This window comes from Talpa occidentalis, unplaced genomic scaffold (genome assembly GCF_014898055.3).
Source record: "Talpa occidentalis isolate TD23 unplaced genomic scaffold, MPIMG_talOcc4v2.1 talOcc4.13, whole genome shotgun sequence".
In the NCBI taxonomy this organism is placed as follows: domain Eukaryota; kingdom Metazoa; phylum Chordata; class Mammalia; order Eulipotyphla; family Talpidae; genus Talpa; species Talpa occidentalis.
In genome coordinates this window covers 9192881-9212634 of record NW_023601322.1, presented here as the reverse complement: position 1 = coordinate 9212634, position 19754 = coordinate 9192881, and the positions used below count along the sequence as shown (strand labels likewise).

Sequence of the window (19754 nt, the reverse complement as noted above, 5' to 3'; positions counted from 1 at the left end):
CTTGGTGTCCCCATACTTGAAATTATAATGTTCTACACTCCCAAATTCATGTGGGCTCGATTTTGATGACCTGGAAAAGAGAAAAAAAAAATAGAAAGAGAAAGGAAAAACGTTCATAGTGTGATTTTGCCATTCAAGATTACTCTGGTTAGCATTTTGACATAGTCCTATCCATCTCTTTTATATTTTTGCATATTGTTTTGACCAGGCAATTTGTACAATTTTATGTCTTGATTTTTTTTCACTTAAACTTTTATTATAGCATTTCCCTATGTTGCAACAAAATTTACCAACTGAATTTTTAAATGTTGGTATTATTATATCATTTATTAAAATAATGCCATGGGAACCAACTACATTTTAAATGATTATATAATATTCTCTCCTGTGCATGTAATGTATTTGCCCATGCACTTATTTCCTTATTTTTGGACATTAATAGCACAGATTATCCTAATATGAACATATTTGCATAAAAAAACTTTTCTTTTTTCTGACTTAGGGCTATTTCCTTAGGATATATGTTTAAAAATATTTATACTAAAGGCACAAAAAGAAGTTATTTTGAGATTCTTAATAGATATTTTCAAGTTGCTTTACAAAATGTTGTAGCAGTTTATACTCTACAGTAGCCTATTTAATGTTAATGTTCCTCACAAAATCAGTTACTTAAATTGCCTGAAGCAAATATTTCATTCAAAGCAGTATTCCACAGTCTAATTTATATGAAAATATTCTTTATCTCACCTAGCCCTCGGATGGTTTTTGGCAGTTCACTAACATGACCACATTTGAATTTAAAAACCAATTTTTAATCAGTTTGTTTATTTGACACAGAGACATAATGAGAAGCATAAAATGTGGTCCCTTGTCTGCAGGACAAAAATTATACACCGAAATAATTGGAGGAAAAGCAGAGTTGCTGGACTAGGTGGCAATGCTATGGAAGCTAACAAGGAGATGAGACACAGAGGACTGTATGGTTTGAGAAGACAGGTGATTATTGTCCTCCAAAAGCAGTGGAATATGACCCCAAAGCCTGGTCAGCCTCAGGTAAATACAAGTGAAGTCAGAATGATCTTCTCGACTGGGGAAACAAAATATATAAAGATTGGAACATGAGGAGACAGTAGGCTAAAATTTGTAAACAATGTAGGCTATCTTGGTGCACTAAATTCTGACATTCCATTTTCCAATTTGTATTCCAAAAAAAAAATCAGTCCACATAAGCTTATATAATTTTAGACTGGAAGAGACATTAGCAATCACTCACCCCAATACCGCCCATGCCCAACATTTTGCAAAGGAAGTAGTGGACATTAATGAAGGATTAGAAGTTTTATGTCCTAATTCCTAAGGCAATGCTCTATCTACTGGGGCCCTGTATACTCAGGTATACCACATGGGATTCTGACAGATGCCAGGATTATTTAGTGCTTTATATTTATATGCTTACACACACACACACACACACACACACACACACGCACACACACATACAAACACTCACGGTATTCTTACAAAATCTAGGAAAATAATGGGAGGGAAATGCCAAGAAGGAGTGATTAGGTATATGTACATTTTTTTTTAAAGATTTATTTATTTATTATTTATACAAGCACCGGGTACAGTCAGAGGTGCGGGAGGGAGAGAGAATTCACCAGAGCCAGAACGGGGAGCAGAGCAGGCAGAAGGACCGAAGTACACTGCTGAGGGGAGCAGCGGGCAGCAGGAGAGGACTGCGAGCCATGCGGGACCCTCTTCCGGTGGCCAGTAAGCAGCCGGGGATCGAACCAGCGCTGCAGAGGCTGTGGGCAGCTTCGCAACCCAGTGCTCAACCGCTGCGCCACTGGGGAGGCCCTATATGTACATTTTGAACTCAATTTAGTTCAAAGTTTTGTTCCAATTGCTTCTCTACCTTTTGGCTAAGATCAAGTGCAAAGTTTTGTTCAAGACTTGTATTAGGATATTTTGGGGGGAAGGAGTAAATGGTATAAATAACTATTGGAATTATTTGTGTTTTGTCTACATAAGTATATGTAAGGAAAGTCTACTAATATAATCATCATATTAATTAAACTTTTCCTTAACCCTTATTACATAGAAGTCCCTCCACTACATTTTATAAAGAATGCAATAATTTATAAGGTGGAAGATGTGTCCCCGAACAACATACAATTTAAATGAGGAAATAAGATCAAGAAAATATACCCAAAATACAAAATCATTTGATACAGACAACTTTTACATAATTTTTATTACCTACTCAGTCTCTTAGAAAAAGAGTGGGTACTTGGAGCATATTTGCTAAATGGATGAATGAATGAAAAAGAAATAGATGATGCCCATGTGGGACAATTCCTTAAAGAATGAAATTTTGAGCTGGGTTCTCAAATGAGATGAGAAACATTTCAGATAAAGGAATGACGCATGAGCCTTAAGTGTATATCTTTGGCCAGTTAGACAAAGATGTCCTCTGATCACTAAAACTGAACATTCTGAAATAGATTAACTGTGGCATAGCCAGGCATATAACATACATAGCATGCAATTAACAGTACATCTCACTAAGAAGTAATTTTAGGGAAAGTGAAAAAATATATATTCTAAAACATAGCATTGCAAAGTAAATAAAGGATTTGTCCTCCACAAAAAAATAAGCACAACAGAAACTATCCCCTAACCTTAACCCTAATTATATTGCTATCAACAAGAACAGCTAGGAACAGAAAGTATCCCATTTCTTGAAATTACTCATATTAAGGATGAGTGATCACATAGTTGCAAAACACAAGTGGATGCTGATTCTCTCCTCATATAAAAGATATGTCAGTTTAGTTCTGTGTGACTGCACAGGACAAAGGTGATGCAAGTATACACAAATCACTCACTGTCATACAATACCTTTGCTCCAAATAGCCCTCTGTGCCTTTTTCATGGTGAAAGAGTTAGACCCATTGTTTTAAGCTCTGGTCCCTATAACATAAAGGTGTTCTTTCTTCATTCAAGAAGTTTTAACTATACAAAAAGACATGTGCTTGCTATTCACAGATACAGAACAGATGTATATTTTTTGGTTATAATTTTCTTTCTCCATTGAAGTCATTTTTTTAAAAGATTTATTTATGCATACAAGAGCTGGGGTACAGGCCAGAGACATGGCGGGGGGGTGAGAGGATTCACGAGAGACAGAGTGGGGAACAGAACAGGCAGACTGTCTGAAACACATTGCTGAGGGGAGCAGCAGGCGAGACAGGAGAGGTCTGTTTTGCCATGTGGGTTGCTCCCTGGCCGGCCGGGAATTGAACTTGTGCTACAGAGGCTTTGGATTGCTTCATAGTGTGGTGCTTAACCCCTTGCGCCACCAGGGAGGCCCCTGAAGTCATTTTTTCTTAAAGAAAAGGACTTTATACTTATTTAATCTAAATCCTGAACATTGTGTGCTGGTGTATGCAGATATCTGAAAACATGGGGTAAATGATAAGAAGTGGGCACAGTGTTTACATAAGCAATGCTGGCTTGCCCTGGTTGTTTGCCATTGAGATCGCTGTGGCTACTTCAAAGAAATAATACCAGAAAATAGAGGTGAAGGAAACACATTTCAACTCATTCTATGAGACCAGTATTAATCTGATGCCAACACCAAAGGCATCAGGAGAAAAATGTAAGCCAATGTCCTTCATGAGTATGGATGTAAAAATCATCAGCAAAATATTACAAACTGAATCCAGCAACATATAAAAAGGGATTATACATTATGACTAAGTGAGATTTATTCAAGGAATGTAAAGTTGGTTAATATCTAAATACATTCAATATACCATATAATAGAATAAAGTACATAAACCACATGATCACCTCCAAGTACTTGATAAAAACTCTCAGCAGACTAGGAAGAGAAATGATCTTCAGCCATCTAAAAAAAGGGCATTTATGAAAAATTGTAAAGCTAATATCATAATCAAAGGAAAAAGATGGCATTTTCTTCCCCAGTAAGAATGGGGAAAAGGTAAAGGATACCCACTCTCTCAACTGTATTCGACATGATACTCGAAAGTTAAGTCAGTACAATCAGAAAAGAAAAAAAGTCACGCTGCATACAGACAGCCACCAGACACAGGAAGAATGCTCACTTATCAGCAGGGAAATCATTTATCAACAAATCAAACCACAGTGAGATACCATCTCCCACCTGTGAGAATGGCCCATATCAAAAAGAATGGCCCAGAATCAAAACGGGTTAGTGAGATAGCCAGAACTGATAAGATTGTGGGTAGGGTGACCCTTCTCATGAAACTTACAAGGGACTAGTAAACCAGAATGCTGATGTCATTACTTACAATGTGGGATGTCCCTTTCTTAAGAGTGGATTCTCTATCTCTATTCTCCCATGTATCTTATGTTCCAGTATTAAGTCCATCAGGAGCTTACATGCTAATCAAAAGGTTGTTGGATACTGTATCAAAATGAGGCTGTGAAATTTGGAAGATCCGGGAGATGTTTCATAAGGTGAGGGGGAAAAAAGCCCAAAGAACGAAGTCTTCTCCAGGATAAAGGAAGTCTTTCTAGTGATGGAAAAAATTATGTTCACAAGATGCAAAGGCTCTTTATCACAAAAAGAGCTGGGTCAAGTTGAGCAAATGCATACACTGTTCATATCCCCTACTTTAGATTCAGGCAGTCTCCTTAGTCGCTTTGGAAAGAAGACAGACGCTTTTTTAATTCTTTAAAATAATTAAAATGAGCTTCACACAGAACACCATCCTCCTGATGCTTGCCTGTGATTTTATGGAGTTGGGTTCCAATGTGATATTTTGCCCCCTGCTTTAGAAACATGTGTGTGGGGTGTGTGTGTGTTGACCTTGCTTGCATTTGGCTATATCCCAGGTTTCCTTCAAAACACATGACAAACTGACTGTTGGGACAACTTCTGACTTCGCAAGCCAGTACAAGTTGATTCTAACCAGGATCACGCTTTACTATCTGAAAGGTAAAAGCTTGAGAAAATCAGTTCTTCATTAAGCTTCCATGTTCCTTTTACAAATCTTATTCTAGTTTAGATATGGCTTTAAAGGAACTTTAACATCTGGTCCATTTTCTAAAACCGGTTCATAACTTCAACCACATATCACTGCATTCACAAATTGAATACATTTTTATTTTTTATTCATCTGTGGATGTGCATTTGTAATCTCCATTTTTCTACTTTCTTTTGGAAAAAGTATCATACTGACAGAAAGATGAAATAGTACAGTGTTTGCCTATATATCCTTCACCTAGATTTTACAATCGTTAATATTTTGCCACATTTGCTTTATTTCTGTAATTTTCTCTATATAATCTTGAATCAAAAAATAAATTGTAAGGCCTTCCTGGTGGCGCAAGGGGTTAAGCACTGCACTATTAAGCAATCCACAGCCTCTGCAGCACGAGTTTGATCCCCAGCTGGCCAGGGAGCAACCCACATGGTGCAGCAGACCTCTCCTGCCTCACCCGCTGCTCCTCTCAGCAGTGTGTTTCAGTCAGTCTGCCTGTTCTGTTCCCCGCTCTGTCTCTGGTGAATCCTCTCACCCTCCCCTGCATCTCTGGTCTGTACCCCAGTTCTTATATGCATAAATAAATCTATAAATCTATAAATAAATAAATAAATAAATAAATAAATAAATAAATAAATAACTTGTAGATAGCATGGCATTTTAACCTTCAGCATGTACCAATTGAAAACAAGGGTTTTTGTCTAGATAATCACAATGTCATTGCACCCGAGAAAGTGAGTATTGATAGTGTCTAATCAGAAGACCATATTTAAATTTATCCCCAAAATGCCTTTTAAAGGTCTTTTTAGCAATCCAGAATACAATCCTAGGTCATGTAACTATGTCATTTCGTTGCCATGGCCCTCTTTTATTTATAATCATCCCCCTTCCTTGTGTTTGCTGATATGACTGATATTTTTAAAGATTTAGGTCAATTATCTCATAGAATGTCCCACAGACTACATTGGTCTTATTTCCTCATGATTAGCTTTAAACATTTTGGCAAGAATACTTCAAATAGTGTGTACTTTTACTTGACATGAGGAGGAATTTAACATTAAATTATCTGTTATTGGTGATAATTGTAATCCCATGGTTGTTAAGTGATATGTTAGATTTTTTCATGTAAAAGTACCTTCCCCTCTTTCAATTTAGCAAGGTTTTATTTTAAGGACATGTGAATGCTTTGCTCCCAACAACTTTGCGCTTGGTGGTGAAAATGCCAGAACCAATTATTATATTTTGTGGTTGCAAAATACTTTCCTTTTAAATTTAGCAACAGGAATTCTTATATAGAGAAGAGAGTTCCCTGCACCTTCCCCCACCCTTTCTTTTTCTTTTTTTGCAAATCCCTATGGGCTAGGATTCTTTTATTTACTGGTACTGTCTTATTCTTTTTGCTACTCAATTTCTGGCACATTTGGCCAATGGAAGTCTCTTCGGTTAGCAATTTAATAGAGTTTATCAGTTTGTGTGTCCTTTTTTACACATTTCAGTCATTCCAGATTTCTGAACCATGTGATGAGAATTTTGGGATTTCCTGATAGGGATCAAGAGTCATTCTTGGAGCTGACAAAGGTATGTCCAATGCCATATAGGGTACATGAAAAAAAAATCAGGCTTCTTTTATGAAAACAAAAGGGGAAGAGAGGGTGGGATGAAGTTGGGTTGAAAGCAACTTAGCAATAATTTGACATAAGTGTAGATTTAGAAAAATACATGAATTCAGCAAATTCCATTCCATCCCAAGATGGCTGGAATCATGGTTATTCTCCTATATAGTAAGCTAGCCTTCTGGGACACTTCCTCCTTTCCACGGGTTCCAAAAAGATCAGTGTTTGGGGGGAGGGGGATGATCATCTTGCCTTTTTTTCTTTTTTTTTTTAAGATTTATTTATTTATTTATACATGCACTGGGTGGGTACAGTCAGAAGCACAGGAGTGTGAGAGAATTCACCAGAGCTAGAGCGGGGAGCAGAGCAGGCAGAAGGACCGAAGTACACTGCTGAGGGGAGCAGCGGGCGGCAGGAGAGGTCTGCGCGCCATGTGGGACCCTCACCTGGCGGCTGGGATCGAACTGGCACTGCAGAAGCTGCAGGTAGCTTCGCAACCCAGCGCTCAACTGCTGCGCCACCAGGGAGGCCCAATCATCTTGCCTTTTTGAACAGTTGGGCAAAGGTTCTGTGTGTGGCAGTCCCATAGAACCATGGGGCTTAAGAAAAGCCCTCCGCTTGGGCAAGTGCTTAGTGTTATCCAGTTCCTTAATCCTCTTCCTTACACAGGCAAGTAGCCGGAGGAGCTGCCAGATCAAACCACTTTAGTTCTGCACAGACTTAGAAGACTGGTGGACTTCAGGAGCTCTCCAGAAGTTCAACATATAAGTAGGGGGACTTGGACAGGCTGGTCTAAGCCCCTACGAACTTTTTTTAAAAAGATTTATTTTTTTATTTATACAAGAGCTGGGGTACAGGCCAGGGGCGCGGGAGGGTGAGAGGATTCACCAGAGTGGGGAGCAGAACAGGCAGACAGACCGAAAGCACTGCTGAGGGGAGCAGCGGGCAAGACAGGCGAGGTCTGCTGTACCATGTGGGTATCTCCCTGACTGGCCGGGAATCGAACCCGCATTGCAGAGGCTGCAGACAGCTTCACAGTGCTGTGCTCAACCCGTTGTGCCACCGGGGAGGCCCAGTCCCTAAAAACCTTTACAACAAATGGAACAACCTCTCCAGGGAGACCGAATTTAACCTAATGCTAGTCTTCTAGGAAAGGTGCCTCATACCACCTGTTGGGCATGGATTCCCAGCTTACCAATGAGAATACTGTCACCGTATTCACACTGACAATTTCTAGCTCTCTTAATAGGTGTTTTTGTAAACCTTACAAAAACTTATCTTTTTTACTTTACATGTGCATTTCCCCCCAAAGTTGTACATCAATGAATAATTTGCTTGTGTTATTTACAAGATCTTTAAATCAGCTCTTTGTCATCTTTAAGAAAAATTCAGTATTAAATCTCTTAAAATAAATGCATAATTGAACAAAAATATATGCTCTAAGGAAAAAAAACAATGCCCATGACAATTTAAGTGATGAAAAGGTCAGATTCTTGTATGACATTGGACACATGTCGTTGCTTCCCCAGCATCCATGTCTCCATTCCTCTTTTCTAACAGCCCAGATTTGAGGGGAAAGATCCGCATTGGCCCCCGGGAAGCTGACTCCACTTCTCTGGTTCCTGTGATTGAGCAGGAATGGGCTTGTAACCTAAGCCACTTCAGTGAGAGTGAGTCTCAGTGATGGGGTGCAGATACTTTCTCCTCCCTGCCAACCGTAATCAAGGCTCCAAGTGCCGACCACCCCACCACCCCCCAAGAGATGTTGGTAGTAACTTTTGGTTCCTGGAGCATAATATATTCATTTGTTTATTCAACAACCATTATTAATCTCTACTGTGTTCCAAATGTGAAAATATTAAATTGAATAAGACATGGTTGCTGACATTATATTATATTCTGATGCAGGAAACAGACAGTGAGATGTAATGGAAGAGGGAGCAAAGACATCAACATTCAAAGATTGAGAACCAATTTAGGTCTTTGGGACATCATAGGTGGAAATGCTTGGTATCCATTTCTTTCTTTTCTTTTTTTTTTTTTTAAAGATCTGGACTCAAGCCCAGCTCTCTTCTTTCTTTTCTTTTCTTTCTTTCTTTCTTTTTTTTTTTTTTTTTTTTTTTTTTTTTTTTTTTAAAGATTTATTTATTTATACAAGCACTGGGTACAGTCAGAAGCCCGGGAGGGTGAGAGAATTCACCAGAGCCAGAGCGGGGAGCAGAGCAGGCAGAAAGACCGAAGCACACTGCTGAGGGGAGCAGCGGGCGGCAGGAGAGGTCTGCGCACCATGTGGGAACCTCCTCCGGTGGCCGGGGAGCAGCCGGGGATCGAACCAGCTCTGTAGAGGCTGCGGGCAGCTTCGCAACCCAGCACTCAACTGCTGCGCCACCGAGGTCCCGCTTGGTATCCTTTTTATAGAACTGATCATCATTATTCTGCTTTGAATCACCTAATGAACTGTGGTTTTAGTTGAATTTCTTGCCATAACTCAACTGCAGAAAGGATTGCAGTCTCCTCAATCCTTAATCACTGGTTAGTGCATTAATCCGAAGTAAAACCTAAACTTGAAACCAGTCCTTCTGGTTACATATAAATATTTGGAAAGTAATGTCAACAATATCATCTATCATTACTAAGCAGGCAAATAAAATAGTGCCTTTAATATGACTTCAGTATCATCCAGGGACAAGAGATAAGAGCACTTCGTGTCCCTAGAGATTTTTTTGAACCCTTTAGGAAAGATTTGGATACAAACTCACACCCACTATTACCATAGTTATACTAGCTGGCCTCCCTAAGGACCACCCAGGCGGTACATAACAGCAGAGAATCCAGTGCAGGTGTTCTCGGTGGCAGGCCAAGGAACTGGGGAGAGGAACACCGTCCCAGGATGTCTTATTAGAATTATCTGGGTGAGTCCCCAACGAAACACACCTGCACCTCATCCTGGAATATCTATCTAGGCCCCTCCTTCAAAAGTACTGCAGGAGCACACCACTTTTACTGAATGTTCTCCCTGTCTCACTTATGACGGGGTGGGAACAACTTTGAGGCCTAGTCTGGAAAGCTGCAGTATGGAGAGTGGGCCCTGAAATACAGCTAGTGGAGGATAAATAGCAAATTGTCCAACCGATGGGCCATAAGTACATGGCATTCTGTGTAAAAGCTTTGATTTCTGCATTTTCTAGTACCAGTCAGACCGGACATCATCACGGCTAACAAATTTTAAATCTGATGTGAAAATTTATGGATCAAGTGGAGAGTTCCTACCTAATGCAGAGAATTCAGACCTGGGTCACACGTAAATCTCAAGTGGGAGTTAAGTGTTAGCTCACTGCAGGCCATATCCTGACCTACGCAGCACCGGGCAAGAGCTAGCAAGATGAATAGTATCAGCTGCCTATAGGATTTCATTATAAATTTTAGAAAGGTGGGAAGAGGAGATGAAACGCGAAGATTCCAGCACAGTGGAGGTTTGCAGCAGGAAGAGGTAAGGGTTGTTAACAAAGAGCCCTACCCAATTTTCTCCGGATGCAGTGATTTCGACCTTACACCCAAGAACGCAAGCAAGTAGCAAATTACATGTAAGAACGAACGCCTTTCATGTAATTTGCCAAATCAAATGTGTCGGAAAGAACTGTTTCTCCGTTTTGTCAGCAAAACTGATTTGGGCTTCCGCCTTCTGCGGGATGATAAATCAGCGTCTGGGGGCGCGCAGGGCTGAGGGGGCGCGCTCGGGAGGCACGTGCCGGTCCAGCAAGTGTCCCGCCGTCTCCGGGGAGTTTCAACGAGATTTTGGAAAACACCCTCCTGTCACGGCCGTCGCGGCAGTGGGTGTAACTGAAAACAGCGAAGATTTAAATGAACCCTCAAAAGATCCTAACGGGTTTTAAAGATTTGTATCAGAACGGGAAACGCTGCCGGGCAGCCTGTCCCGGTGGCGGCTGAAGTTCGCGTCCCGGGGAACTGACAGCGCAGAGGGGTCCCGCCGTCAGGGTCGGGGTCCAGACGCGAGCTGGAGGGGGTTCGCCCCCAGAGACGCCGGGGCGGGGCGGGGCGCTTTGGCCAAACGGCCGTGGAACCCGTTTCCAGAGCGTTAGAGACCCGACGCGGCCGTTAGGCCGGGCGCGTGCCCCGACCCCGGCCCCGCGGCCTTGGCCTCCCCCCCCCCGCGAGGCCCCCCGTAGCCCGGGGCCGGCGCGCGCCCCCCGCGCCCGCCCTCGGCAGGGGCTCCCCGGCCGGGTCTGGGCCCCCCCCGCGCAGGCCGCCCGCGCCCCAGCGCCGAGCCCGCGCCGTCCGCGCCCGGCTCTGAAGTTGCGGCGGGACCCGGCCCGCGGCGCACTTCTGGAGAGCCGGCCGGGGCGCGGCGGAGCCCCCCGGGGCGAGCGCGCACTTCAGGGGAGCCCCCATTTCCACGACGCGCCCCGGCGGCCGCGGAGGTGGGGCGCGGCCCGCGGGAGGCGGAGGGAGCGGGACGCCGGCCCCCAGGCGCTCGCCCGGGCCGCGAGGCTCCCCGCGGACGCGCCTCCCACGCGGGCGCGCGCCCCGCTGCCCCCGCCGCGCCCCGCCGCCCCGGGCCGCTCCCCCGCGGCCGCCGCCGCCGCCGCGCCCGGGCCCTAGGACCGCGCGGGCGCAGCCGCCAGGGGGGCGGCCGGGGCGCCGCGGGGCGTGGCCTCCCGGAGGAGGCGGGCCCTGGGGGCGGGGCGCCGCGCAACCGTCGGCGGCGGCCGCTGATTGGCCGCGGCGCCTGCGCGGAGCCCGCCAGCGGCCCCGCCCGGCCCGCCGCCCCGCCCCCCGCCCGGCCCTCAGCCCGCGCCGGCTCGCGAGGGAGCCGCTCCGGCGCCGCCGCCCAGCCCAGTGCGGACGACGGGAGAGCGGGAGGCGGAAGCAGGACTCGCTCGCTCGCTCGCTCGCTGCCACCCGGACCCCGGCCGGCGCGGCGCGGCCCAGGGGGAGGAGCCGCCGGCTCGCCCCGCCCCCGGCCCGAGCCGCCGCCGCGGGCGACCCCGCCGGCCGGCCGCCGCCCCCCGCGACCCGCCCCCGGCCGCCGCCGCCGCGGCCCCGGCCCGCCCCCGCGGCATGGAGGGGCCGCGCTCCTGACGGCCGCGCCGCCGCCCGCCCCCGGCCGCGCCCGCCCGCGCCCGCTCGCATGTCCGCGCCGCCCTAGCCGAGGATGCTGAGGATGAAGCTGCCGCCGAAGCCGACGCACCCCGCGGAGCCGCCGCCCGAGGCGGAGGAGCCCGAGGCGGACGCGCGGCCGGGCGCGAAGGCGCCGCCGCGCCGCCGCCGGGACTGCCGGGCCCCGCCGCCGCCGCCGCCCGCGGGCCCGCCGCGGGGGCCCCCCCCGCCGCCGCCGCCCCGGGGGCTCGGGCCGCCCGCGGCCGGCGGGGCGGCGGGGGCGGGCGGCGCGGGCGGCGGCGGGCCCGCGGCGGCGCTGCGCGAGCAGGAGCGCGTGTACGAGTGGTTCGGGCTGGTGCTGGGCTCGGCGCAGCGCCTGGAGTTCATGTGCGGGCTGCTGGACCTGTGCAACCCGCTGGAGCTGCGCTTCCTCGGCTCGTGCCTCGAGGACCTGGCGCGCAAGGACTACCACTGCCTGCGCGACTCGGAGGCCAAGGCCAACGGCCTCTCGGACCCCGGGCCGCTCGCCGACTTCCGCGAGCCCGCCGTGCGCGCGCGCCTCATCGTCTGCCTGGCGCTGCTGGGCTCGGAGAACCGCGAGGCCGCCGGCCGCCTGCACCGCCGGCTGCCCCAGGTGGACGCGGTGCTGCGGAGCCTGCGCGCGGCCCGCGCCGAGGGCCCGCGGGCCGGCGCGGAGGACGAGGACGGCGGCGCGGACGGCGACCCCGGGGAGGGCTCCGGCCCCGAAGGCGGCGGCGCCGAGCCCCCGGCGGGCGGCGGGCTGGGCTCCCGGGCCCAGGAGGAACTGCTGCTGCTCTTCACCATGGCCTCGCTGCACCCGGCCTTCTCCTTCCACCAGCGGGTCACCCTGCGGGAGCATCTGGAGAGGCTCCGCGCCGCGCTGCGCGGCGGCCCCAAGGACGCGGAGGCGGAGCCCTGCAACTTCTCCGGGGCCCAGGTAGGGCGCGCGCGGCCGCCGAGGCGCCCCCTCGCCGGCCGGAATCCCCCCCCCGCGGCGCGCTCGGCCCCCCACCCCGGCGTCGCCACGCTCCGTGCCCGCCCCCGCCCCCATCCACGCGGGCACCGCCATCACAGAATGCTCTAGAAGTCCTCCGAGCCGGAGTGGCCGCGGACGGCGTGGAGCTCCCCGCCCGGGCGCGCCGGGGGTGGAGGTTCTCGGGACGCGGTGGGCCGAGCACCCCGCGGCCTGGCGGCGCCGGGGAGTCGGGCGGGAGCCGCAGCCCGGCCCGGCCGCGGCTCTCGGGGTCCTGCCGCGGGGGCCGCGCGCTTGAAAGCTCCGCCTGCCCCCGGGCGCGGGTCCTCGAGGTGCGCCCTGGCCTGCTGCCCGCGACGGGGCTGCAGAGGGGGGTCTGCTTGGAGCTCCGCCTGCGCACGGCGGGCGCGAGGGGCTTTGGGCTCGTGCCCAGGTCTCGGCGCGCCCCGCGCCTGGACGCGCGGGGGGGGGTGGGGGGCGGGCGGGACCCCGCGGCTGGGCTGGGCAGTGCGGGCGCCCCCGGCTGCGCGCGCTCCCGGGTTTGAGTCGTTGGGCCCGCGGGGTCTGTTGGGCCCGCGCTGCAGGGATGGTTCTCTCGACGCTGTTAAACTCCGAAGCGGAGCGGATGAGGGTCAGATGAGCCGCTCGTCGCAAACAGTACGGACGAAATGCTGAGAGTCATGGCATTAGTTTGACAGGAGCCGCAGCCCAGCGGGAGGCCCTCGAGCCGGTCACTAAGGGGGGCACGGGAGGGCTCGGGGTAGAAACTAGGTCCAACAAGGGTGTTTTCTTGGATCCTCGCCATTATTTAAAAGCTACTGATGCGGTGTCAGGCTCCCAGCTTCGGGGCTTCCCCAGGAGGGTGTCGTGGAAGGGCCCCCCCCCCGCTTGTGCACTTTCACTCTGGGCCGGCGCTCGCGTCTGCGGCGCGTGTTCCTGCGGCTTCGCCACCCGGAGAATCGGGGCCGAGGGCCGGGAGGAGCTGCCGATGCGTCTTCCCCGCTTTCTGTTTAAAGTTCAGGCTTTCCACGTCCAAAAGCCTGACATGCCGCCGCCGCTCAACAGGCCGGACACTTGAGCCCCGGAGCGGGGCCGGCGCGGCGCCTGCTCCTAGCAGCCCTCGCGGTAGCGCCCGCGCGGGGGCGGCCCGGCGGCTGGGGCGGCGGGTGGCGCGCGCCCCTCGGCCCCTCGCTGTCGGGGCCCGTCCCCGCCCGCTCCCCCCTTTAAAAGCCCGGCCCTGCGGGGCGTGCTGGGGCGCGGGCCCGCCCGGGGGAGGAGCCTCCGCCGCGCCGTGGCCTCTTCCGGCGCCCGCGGGCTGGGGGCGCAGTGTGGCCCCGCGGGCGCGCCGAGGCGGGGCCCCGTGGGGCGTGGGGCGCGGGGCGGCCGCTGGGCCCTGCGGGGCGGGCTCTCCCGCGGGAGCGGTGGGGGGTCGCCCTGACGTCACCGGCGTCTCATTAAATTCTAACGGCCTCGCGTTTTCCGCGGGCCTGGAAGACCGTCCCCTCCCCGGCCCAGGGGGTCGCCGCCCGACCCCGCGGGCCCGCCCCTGGTCCGCCGGGAGCGCCCGAACCCGGGCTTGTCCCTGCCTGGCCGGCCGGAGGGCCCCGCGGGCCCCGCTGCGCTGGAGCGGCCGGGCGAGCCGGGTCCACCCCGCGGGGCCCGCCCCGCCCCCGCAAGATGGCGGCCGCGCGCGGCCCACGTGACTGCGCGGCCTCCCGGGGGCGGGGCGGGGCGGGGCGGGGCGGGGCGGGCCCGGCCCGGGGGCGGAGCCCCCGTGGGTGAGGAGCGCTCCAGGGCCCCGGGGCGCTGGGGGGGCCGGTTATTGCACCGCGAGTCACCCTGCGGATCACAGGCTGGCGGTGTCGGCGGGTTAGAGACCGTTTTATCCCCAGCACCGTCCCTGGTAAATGAATAAAGAACTAAGGTCCTTCTAATTTTCTGTGGAGTGTAGTCGTGCAGAATCCGCTCCAGACCCATCCTAGACTTGTGTCCAGTATGCGCCTACTATGCAGTAGCTTCTCTTTAGAAAAAAAACTTAAATGTTTACATAGAACTTGTGCTTTCATGTAAATTTCACATTCTGTGCTTTGAAGTTGAGCAGACCCAGCAGCTCTTTAGTGACAGAACCGTGGTTCTGATGGCTGCGTTTGAGGTGATGACAAATTCAATGTTAAAAAACTTACTAGCTCACTTTTGATTCATGGATTTGGCAAGTATATTTTTATTCTTTAAAGTAGCATTTGGAGAGTTTTTTAGGGATTTGGGTGATTTCAGAATAAATGTTACACTGGATTACAACTTGAATGTTGCACACTTTTAGGGGAGTTGTGCATAAAACCCCCGTTCTTCGCAGCTGCATGGACTCCCGGTCTCTTGCATGATATTCAGCAAATAGGCCAGTGGGCAGTAGTGAAAACACTGAGCAGCGTCTTGAGAAATTTGCGTGATTGTTGTAGTTCTGTGTTATTACAGGCTGCATATATAGCAGAGTAGACCAGGTGTTAAAAATGGATCTCTTAGCCGGGACCCAAACTGTAAGTGGTGTGTTAGCTCTGGCAGCAGAAACTGCTGAGTATTTTAAAACATGGTCTTTTTGTTGCTGTTTCGTTGAAAAGATGAAAGAGAGTCTAGCTTCCTCTCTCTTCAGTCTTAACCATCTGAAAACAAATATTCTAATTAGGAGATTTAACCCTTCATTCGCAATGCAAAGTGAAAAGACAGACAAGCTTAGTAGTGGTTGGTGGTTATCTCTGATGACCTCTTTCCTTTAAGTCAATGCAGAACCATTTACATTACATGTGTTAAAATAACAATTTTGTTGATGTTTGCAAGTAACAGACCCATGGCCACTTCATTTTTTAGTTTAACATTCAGATGTAGGGTGATCTTGATTTTACTATTATAAGTTTTAGTTTCAAGCATTTTAATTCAAGCATCAGTACTATTTGCCTAGCAATTTCCAGAGAAACATGGATAAACCAAGGGTGTGATCTTAACTCTGATATTCCAAGTCTCTTCTAAATAGGCATTTATGAAACTGTTTAGTGTAAATGAAGTAACTAAAAAAGGAAGCTTTGCAAAATTGTAACTTTCTCGTAGCATCTGTTAATTAACTATTACATGTGGTAGAGCAAATGCCTCCTGTTGTGTTAGCAATACAAATAATGTATTGGTGGTGTTGGGGCCTGAAAAAGAAAACGCTTCAGAATTTCAGCACAGATACTCCTTTGAGGAACACAGCTGTCCCTGTGGTCACCTGAACCCCAGAGCACCGACTGCAACGAGAGGGGAGGGTTGGTTGGTAGGATGTCAGCTGTTGTATTAGGCATAAAAAGATGCTTTCTAAAAATGATTTTTAAGAACACTTCTACTGCTCACAGGTAATAAATTCCTTTTCTTCATTTGTTACCCACTGCTGGGAGACTTTTTAAGTGACTAAGGCGTTCCTCCTCAGGGAAGGGTAACACAGAACTTAACGTTGTTGTCAGGATATGCAGCGCACAGGCGCTTGCAGAGTAATGCTGGTAGTCTTCAGTAAATGCTGGTGGTTATAGGCAAAAGTTAAACCTCGTTGGGAAGGCGGTGGTGAAGGAGCGGGGAGTAGAAGTAGTCTTAGATGGAAAATTTTGGCTTGGTTCAGCTGCAGCAAAGCATAAAAACTGTTCAATTTTAAATGCCTCTGAAAGAAGTTTTTAGAATATCAGAGTTGTACTAGTGATTATTTTAGTGGCAAACTAACTTTTGGGCCTCCTCCCCTCTTTCATTTTCCTGTGCAGCGACTTTCTCAGGTGGGAAAGTTCAGGGTAAGTCTCTCACCTCAGAGAAGGCGAGAACGCTGGCGAGGCAGAGGAAGCCTGTCCTTCAGGTTCACTGAAAGTAGACGCGCACATAGTTTTTAACTGCGTTTTGTTACTTGGAGGGGTGGTGGTGGGAAGCCCGCTGGAGAGGCCGTGGAGGGCCTTGGAGAGTGGGTCTCCTTGTGTCTCGAGTAGCGGGCGGGCGGCTTCTGTTCAGCTCTGGGTCAGGGGTCACTAAAATACATATTCTCCCCATATTGGATTTGGGGATGGGCATAGAGCAAACATTATTTCGAGTTTGTGTTACCATAAACTGTTGTATGGCCATAATCTACTTAAATCTTTGATTTTCACATTAGAAAACGATTCACACTAGAAATTATTTAAGGTTGTTTTGAGTTTTAAATCACACAGTTGTTTGTTTTATCAGAGCACAGATTGGAAGCCATAGATAATTAAGGAACACTTTTAGACTTTTTTTTAATAGAAGCTATTAAATTGATATTTTCATTTGATATTTTTGTCTTTTCTTGAGAAATATTAAACTAATTAAAAAAAAAAAGAGGGCGAGATGCAGAAGGCCTCCTTACATGCCCCTCAAAACTGAACAGGCTTTTTCACTTCATGGACTCTTTCATTATGGAGGACTGTGTGTGACAGCAGTCCCTGTGCTCACAGAGTGCTTTGTCACAAAAGCCTCCTTCATCCAGTCTGAGTAAACAGTGACTCTGGAAGGGAAGCGCACCTCGGGTGTTTATGTTACAGGTGGCAGAGCTGCTGGGCTCTTGGGCATCCATTTCCTTCTCTTCTTCCTATGCTCCAGGCAACATTTGGCCTTTGGCTCCTGTCTAAGTGTCTTAAGCTCACTGGAAACTTTTCACGTTCATTCCAGAAATAATTCACTTTAGGTCAACTTCAGGTTTTGAAAAGGTTACTTTGACAAACTAGATTTTCCAAGTTCCCCACTGCTTAGTACAAAGTAGGTCCAGTGTCTTTGTATGTAACTTGTGAAGAGGAACAGGCTGTTTTATATTAAACTGATTGGTAAACAAGACTGAGCTCTATTGATTGTTCAGTTCAGAGTGAATAGCACAATTTGGTGGCAGTGGATAAAGACAAATACAGCAGTCTGAAGAGACAATAGGGGTTGAGTTGCAGAGGGCCTTGGAGGTCAGGTAAAAGGAATAGGTTGTCAGCAGGTTGTGGAGCCAGTGAAAATTTGTGTGCGCGTCTGTGGTTTGTCTCCCTGAAATGCTCACTGTTACTTTAAACTTAGTATGTATGAAAAGAATGCAGCATTAATTAAAAAACAAAGCAAAACTTCCAGACTCATGCAGTTCTCTCGGTGGCACCATTGTATTTCCAGTCACTCCGTTGTCCTCAGTCACTCCTGAGTCCTCTCCCTGGTATCCTGGATCCACCCTTCCCATCCGTGCTGACACTACTCTCTGTGGGGACTGTCTGCCTAGGCCTTCCCACGGCTTACATGTTGGAAACGCCTGGTAGGTACCTTTTCCCGTAGCAGCATTTAGCCATCACATTTCCTTGCAGTAGCTGGTGGAGGCTGGCCTCTCGCAGGCCTTTGGACGAAAGTCCCTTTCCCTCACTCTTCTTACTCCCTGCCTTTCATTCAGGCTAACTGGTGCCTCTTTGGTGACGCTGGGCAGTGATCTCTGGTGGTCTTCTCAAGAGTCTTTGCTGTCTCTGGTTTTCATTAGCATGCTTGCGCTGTATTACAGTTTCAGTACTTCTGTAATTCTTTGAATGTTTTTAGCATGTAAAATTGACCTTTCCTGCTAGATTTTAAGTTCCCCATAAGCTCAGGCATCACAGCCTATTTTTTGCTAGCGTTGCATTGATCAGAAGTGCTCGGTCATCATGTGCTTGCTTAGGCTTTTCAGATAGAGCTCTGAGAAACGCCAGCATGATAAATTGCTTTAAGACAAAGTACATCAGGCCGTGATATTTTTTTTCTTGTATTGGTTTATACTTTTCAGCTACTTTATAATAATACTTTCAGCTTTACTGTGTAGGCACAGTTGCTTTGGAAATAATAAAAGGAATTGTTGCTTCAGGTAAAGCATGTGGAAAGGTATAGTTATGAAGTGAGTCCTCAGTGGGTGACCCCTTAAGAGTACACTGTTTATTCTCTCAAAATCAGATCATATTTTGAGGTAGATGTCTCCAGAGAACCCTGAGTGTTGCTCTCTGATTTATGATTTGCTTGCGGGGTGGTGGGAATCAGGTGTAAAGTTGAGTTGCTTATGATCGGAATGTTAACAACTTACACTGTGGTCTCTGAAGTGAGTAAGCTAAGAGTTGTGGAATTTATATTGTTAGGCATGTCTAAATTGGGATGGTGGAGGAAAGTAACTTTCCTGCAATATAATTTTTTTTTTCTATCAAGTGACTGAAATTCGCTAGTGGTCCTAGAAGGATTGCCACCTCCCATGTCAACCAACCAACGAGCTTCCGTGTTTGTAAAGAACTCTTGGAGAGTATGCCAGAAGGGAGGTGGTGAGTGGTTTTGTTAGTTTGGGGTGGTTTCTGTTATAATAGGTGGCATTAAACACTAATTCTAAATGCAGTGTTTCCTAACACTGGCAGCTAACAACCTATACATGACTTACTGTTGGGGATTCTTCTTCAGCTCTGTCAGTTTCAAATTCCACATGGCTCTCCTGGCGTTTCTCCCCTGGGTGGAGGTTGTGGCTGTGTTCAGCAGGGCAGTGCCTTGCTGCCGTCAGGCCTCTGAGCGCAAGCTCACTCCTACCCAGGGCCCTTTTGCGTGGCCTCACTCATCTCTGGGGCGGTGCAGTGCAGGGGAGGGCGTTTAAAAAGTCATATACGGCTAGGAGGGGAAGCACACCCTCTCTGGAACCTCTCGCATGCGTGTTAGTGGGTGTGTTCTTTTTACCTCATCCAAAAACTTCTATGGTTAAGGAGAAGATCTTTTCCCTTCTGTGCTAGAAAAGTAGAAGGATGGTAAAGCCTCTGGTGCTACCCCAGCTTTGTTCTAGGCCATGGAGCTCTGTCAGTACTCCTCTTCATTCTGTACCTCCAGTTTTGTGGTCCATTAATCTTATTTTTCACCAGTCCCCTATCAACAGTTGTCTCTGTTCTAGTTGAAATAGCCGAAATGTGGAGCCTTACAAAGCAAACATCAAGACCTGTTCTGGGGCAGAAACTGCTGCCC

At 49.0% G+C, this 19754-nt stretch overlaps 1 protein-coding gene across 1 annotated transcript in view; it reads left to right on the top strand.

The window, feature by feature from the left end:
• The first annotated feature begins 11441 nt into the window (after nucleotides 1-11441).
• The window catches only part of ZCCHC2 (zinc finger CCHC-type containing 2), a 51911-nt gene continuing 43598 nt past the window's right edge, over nucleotides 11442-19754 (top strand). Inside the window, exon 1 of the mRNA XM_037508441.2 lies at nucleotides 11442-12725. Within this exon, the coding sequence (XP_037364338.1) occupies nucleotides 11823-12725 (903 nt within the window). The 5' untranslated portion in view covers nucleotides 11442-11822. The remainder of the gene's footprint in view (nucleotides 12726-19754) is intronic.